General features: G+C 38.1%; 1 protein-coding gene across 1 annotated transcript in view; it reads right to left on the reverse strand.

Moving 5' to 3' along the window:
• LOC104947373 (contactin-4-like) overlaps positions 1-5,156 on the reverse strand; it is a gene marked incomplete at its 5' end in the record, with an annotated part of 39,254 nt that extends 34,098 nt beyond the window's left edge. The window contains 4 exons of the mRNA XM_010773375.1: positions 92-231; positions 3,474-3,658; positions 4,014-4,116; positions 4,953-5,156. Coding sequence (XP_010771677.1) covers positions 92-231; positions 3,474-3,658; positions 4,014-4,116; positions 4,953-5,156 — 632 coding nt within the window. The remainder of the gene's footprint in view (positions 1-91; positions 232-3,473; positions 3,659-4,013; positions 4,117-4,952) is intronic.
• Between the last annotated feature and the right edge of the window lie 844 nt (positions 5,157-6,000).

Here is a 6,000-nt window from a genome sequence, read left to right on the forward strand (position 1 = left end):
AACGCCGAGGGGACACGTGTTTATGTAGAAAAGACAGGAAAAAGTGGATTTTGCATAATAGGTGACCTTTAAATTAAGAAAAATGCCTTACTTCCATGGAGTCCAGAGGCTCTCCGTTCTTCAGCCAGCGGTATGAGGGTTTGGGCTTGGCGCTGGCTTTGCACTCCCAAACCAGCATATCATCAATGGTCTTCTGAACATCTTGAGGCTTCTCAGTCAAGTGCGGTGCAGCTGTAAGGTCAAATACCACATACTGTAAATAAACACTTCAACACTACACAAACTCTTAAGCATTTCTATTACACAGCAGTTTAAGAATAAATCGATGAACCAACCAAGCGGGCAATTAGTTCATTAAAGAGGCATCCAAGGGCGTGAATCATAAATCCACTTGCAATTAACCCAAAGCTCACCTCCGCTTGAAGAATATATAAATAAAAACAACTGTATAAGATTCACACGTAAACGGATCAATAGGTGGGATGGAACCCTTCATTGTAAGGTTAAGAGCTAAAAGGAAAAGGGTTTGATTTACTACAACCAGTATGAATTAGTTAAGCTGAGGAACATTTTTTGCAAGAATTTGGAATACTGACTTTAATATATTTCTTTTGATGCTGATAGTAAAAAGCAAGGGTTGTAATTCTTTCTTGGCCATGCAGTTTATAACAAAGGCTATATTCCCTTTTTTTCTTTTGAAACATCTGAAATCCATAGAGAAATGCCTTTATATTTATGACTGTGGACCTGTGGCACAAAAATGACTAGCACCTTATCTCTGGCGACAGTGTAAGAAGATTTATGGCCCCAATGAATCACACACATAAATACAGGACGCCCTGCCAGGGTCATGGGGAACAAGGCAGTCTGTGTGCCTGCCAAGCTGTGTTACTTTGATAATTACAACAATGAAAGAATACAATTCTTCTTGATTAAATATCCTTTTATCTTATCGTTCTCAAAGAAAAGACATTCTTGAACATTATTCACAGTAGTGTCATGGACTTTTTAGCAGGGCAAATACTCATCCACCACAGGGGGAAAAATACAGCCACTCCTTTCAGTAATTTATTATCATCGTCATGTGCAAATGTATAAGTTTGTTCTTTGTCTTGGAGCTCAAATGGGGATCTACTTTTTGTTTTAAGGTTGAAGTTTTTGTCACATGCCCAAAACAGTTGGTGTTTAGAAACCAACTAAAAAGGCACAATCATTAAACCATTAGATGACTGAACAAATGTCTAGAAGCAACAACTGTGCATTTCGAAGCGAATGAAGGTGTTCCTTGCTGATTATTTGCCTTTGTATTTCCTATCTACAGAAACAGTGATGCATGCGGTGCCTTTCATGCATTTCAGCTCATTCTACTCGGCTTCAATCAAGTAATATTTTAAAAGCTTACAGAGAGCCAGTGTTTAGCAGCCCCATATGAGAGCAGAGATAGTAAGTTGTTATCTTTAAAACAAGCTCTCTTTATGTTCTTTTAATGAAAAGAAAATGCACTATAAATACATTCAGAAATGAGCAAGCAGTATTGAATTGAAAATATGTGACGCCTTGTTAGCAATATTACAAATAGGACTGTGATGGATTCATATAATGGAGGGGAAGACATGATGCAAGTGTTTTCCATACAAAGTCAATCTTTGTCTGCGCCCATTCAAATGCAGTCATCTGCTAAACCATGATCTAATTTCATAAATCCCCTGGAACTACAGAAGGACAATTAAGTGGGAAATTGAAAGAGAGGCCACCCCTTATTGTTCCTGGGCCTGCATTGGTTGGGTGTCGCAAACACCACATCCCCATATTGATTCTCCTATTCTTCTATAGAGTTGATGGATGTCCCACAAGCTCTTGTCTATTGGAGTTTAAAATGAGATTACAGATTTTTATCACCTGGCGGCCGGCCAGTCTGTGAGGCTTTGGGATGAGACAGGAATTAAATCTTACAAGGAGAAACGCGACTACTACCACACAACTACAGCAGAGGTAATGTGTGGAGGCTTTGCAACATACTGAGACTGATGCAGCTTGGTATTTAAAAAATTACCATAACTTGATCATGCCATTTTACAATGTTTATGTCTAGAACATCCATGCCCAGAGCTGTGAGGCTCTGCTGCTATATGAAAAAGCACTTCCCCTTTAAAGTATACCACGTTTAATCATCAGCCTACCTACAGGTACTGGGAGCATTTCATCATACCCACAGGTGCTGCAAAAACTCAGTATTATCATATCAAAAGCACCCTTCTTCACACAGGGAAGAAAAATCTGGATTTGATGATTTCAGTCAAGCACATCCCTACAGGCCCTCGTGGGCAGACCTCATCAATGCATAAACTGCAAAATAATGGAGAGAGAAGCCATAAAGATCCTTCATCAAGGGCCATTAAAAGCTTTCTCAGAATATGGGCTATAAGTCCAGTGTTGCTGAGGGAAAAATCACCTCTCCCTGAGAGGTGGCATAAATCTGTGTGCGCTACGGCCCTGTGTTAGCCGCTGGCACAATAAAGAGCTTGTCAGAAATGAACTACTGGTAATAGGTTAATTTATTACCACATTGCACTATATGATGCAGTTCTATATGGGTTATAATAAAAGCTACAGATTGCATGACAACAAATTAAACTTTTTGTTGGACCCAAACCAAAGCTACACTTTTATTCTGCAAGATTTTCAATCAGGCTCAGTTGTGTTGAACCTCTGAGGCTGTGAATCAATAGGTAGAAGATTTAGTGCAAGTCTATAAATGTAGATGATGTGTTGAGAAGAAGATGTGTTAATTATGTTTATGTATTATGTCTGTCATTTTCATGTTTTTTCACGTCTGGTCAGGTCTGTTTATTTAGATCCTTCATCTCTGGTCAGTCTCTGTGTTTATTGTCATGTCTCGTTTTCCATTTCCTGTTTTATTTTGTATTTACCTCTTGTCTTTCATTTCAGGCCCTGTTTCTTTCTCCCCTTGTGTGTTTTTCCCGCCATCATCAGTGTCTGCCCCGCCCCTGATTGTTTCCACCTGTTCCCACTCACCTCATGTTTAGATAGTCCTGTCTCTCCCCTGTCCTGTGTCAGTTCGTATTGTTTGTTTCCCCGAATGGTCGTGCCAAGCCTCAGCTAAGAAAAGATCGCTTTCACTCATGTCAGGTTTTGTTGTTTTGATAATTGTGTAGGCTTGAGTTTCTTTCTTAAGTTCTCTTTTTGTTATGCATAGTTTTTCTTCCTTGTGAGTGTTTTTTTGTTAATTTCAGTACCTACTCTGTTAAAAGGAATTTCATGATCTTTGAAATTAAAGATACTTTTTTTACATTTAAGACTTTGTCTCTGGGTCGTGCATTTGGGTCCATCAGTTTGTGTCGAGGTCCTGACAGACAGGAAGATATGCGCAAGATATTATTTGGTCCCGAGACAAGACAGGTGAAGTAAGACCAGTTTTAGATCAAAGTCAGCGAAACCATCCTCCTACTCACCATAGAAAGACAGCTTTCCTTTAGCTGAGTTTCTTCCTCTGGTGTTTTCAGCCACACATTCATATATTCCTGCATCCTCCAGCTGGAAGTAAGGGATTTCTAACACGCCACTGGCTTTATTTATGTCCACCTTCCTGCCAAAAGAGGCTCCATCCTGCCTTCTCCAGCTGATGGTTGGCACTGGGCTAAAGGCATGAAAATAAAACAAACAACCAGGTCACAAAATGAAAAATACTCTTGAAGATAATCTTTCAGTATCCAGAGATTTAGCTAAGGCAAATCATTTGATATCAGTGAATACAGAAAAAAACCAAAAAAGCATGCCAATGTTTAATTGATCTGAAACACTAACTGGTGAGTGTATATTCTCAGTATTTTGGGTTTAGAGCCTAAGTAAGAGTCATTAAAAGTGAAATATTTTAGTCTCCAAATCACTTCACAGGGTCTTCACAAATTACCATGCAGCTTAGATTTGTACGGTAAACAACTAACAGACTGTGAGATTATTACTGGGGAATAATAACAAGCAGTAGGACGTACTTTCCAAGTGCAAAACACTCTAGTTTGACGGTTGAGCTTTTAGCAACAAGGACAACTTCAGGAAACTGCACTTCAATCTTTGGCTCGTATTCGCCCATCATACCTGCAGACACAAAGAGAAATACAGAAATGATCCCATGTGTGTCTGAAGGGAATTCTTTCACATCAAGCCTTGAAAAGGTCACAAAGAAACTAAATCAAAACAAAGTCATGTCATGACTATGTCAACTCAGATATACAGAAGAAGTATTTAGTTGAACTTTGAAGACACTTTACTCTGTCCAATGGCTTGGGCAAAAATGTGTCTATAGACACATTTTTATATATAATAATTGATATATATATATAATACATACATATATATACATACATATAAATATAATACATATAATAATTGAGAGTATTTGAAGACACATTCTCAATAGACAATGTGTCTTCAAATACTCTCAATTATTATAAATGAGTCGTTTTATAAAACATCACTAAATATAATTACAACCCCATCTTGGTTCAACATGATGAAATTATGCTGTTGCCTGGTTAGGTTTACACAAGTCCTCTCTGGGATCACTTTTCCAAACCAGTGAGCCAAATAAAAAACAACTTCAAGTCTCTGATGTGATCGCCTGGATTTTTTAACCAAGAGAATAGAACAATACAGTTCACTTTCTATCCTTTCAAATGTCATAACTCTCTGTACTGTTTTTATTGTATAACAGTCTTTGTCAGAGAATGAGTATTGTGAATATTTGAACTTCAAAAGAGCATAATGTTAATCGAACCAAATCACCAACATGAATGAGCTATGTTTGTATTTATTTGATGGCAGAAGTTAGCTATCAGCTTGTAAGTCGTGCATTTTGAAAAAATACAAATCTTCACTCTTCCCCTTCGTTGTACTTTATGTGTATTACTGTGAGTAGGGCAGAACTGTCTTACCATCAACCCGCAGCACCAGAGGAGTTAGTGGTCCTTGAACACTGCTCTTGGTGACCGTGTTGGTGACCACACAGGTGTAGTTGCCCACATCAGAGAGCTCCACTTTGGCGATGTAGAGGTTTCCTGTCTTCTGGGACACAAACCGCCGCGTGTCCTGGATGACAAATGATGGGTACTCATTGAAGATCCACGTGAAGGTTAGTTCTGTGAACAAAATCAAGCACAGGGGGGACAAGTCAAAAACACATATCGTCACCTTCTTAAACTAATGGCCTAAATCATATTTTGGAGAAAATGTTTTTTTTGCCTAAATCATCTCTTCTTGATGCTGGCCACCTCTGGTAAAATTGCCTACATCCTTATTGAAAGGTTAGTGCTGTCCCTACCCTGATAGTATAATGGCCTATGTCAAGAGTGTGACTTAGGCCATATATTTAAAAAAGATAATGGCTTAAGTCACATTGTCTTGTGACTTAGACCATTTTACAAGCTTTACAAAATGGCTGCTTCAAGAAAAAGAAAAACTAACAGATAAATTAAGTTATTTTCATGGTTCAGGGCTTATCCCCTGTTGGTAAGTGATGTTATACTATATTATACAATAGGCTAGGCTATAAATGTTGTGTAGTTATTTAGTCTTTTACTTTCACAATGTATGGTTACTGTCAACCCAGTCTCACGGCATTTCGTGTTCACCAACACGATTTTTAATCTATTGATTCGTGTTCACCAACACGATTTTCCCCTTTTTTTCGTGTTGCACAGCACGATTTTAAAAGCAATGTATTTCTATTGGTAGCCTCACGACATTACGTGTTATAGGAAGACCGGAAGCTGTGTGGTTCATAAAAGTATGTTCTTACTCAATATCAAGCCACTAATTATTGTCTTTTTATTTTAAATCGTATAATTTCGGACTTTTGTTGCCGTCTGTGAGGAAAATAAATGGGGCGGAGAGCCTCAGAATACTGAAATCTGTATATTTGTAAATCTTTTTTTCCTTCTAATTTGTTATTCTTTTCAAAATAACACACTGTTATTTACTCAC

This window comes from Notothenia coriiceps, unplaced genomic scaffold, assembly GCF_000735185.1.
Source record: "Notothenia coriiceps isolate Sejong01 unplaced genomic scaffold, NC01 NC01_scaffold00012473, whole genome shotgun sequence".
NCBI lineage: Eukaryota > Metazoa > Chordata > Actinopteri > Perciformes > Nototheniidae > Notothenia > Notothenia coriiceps.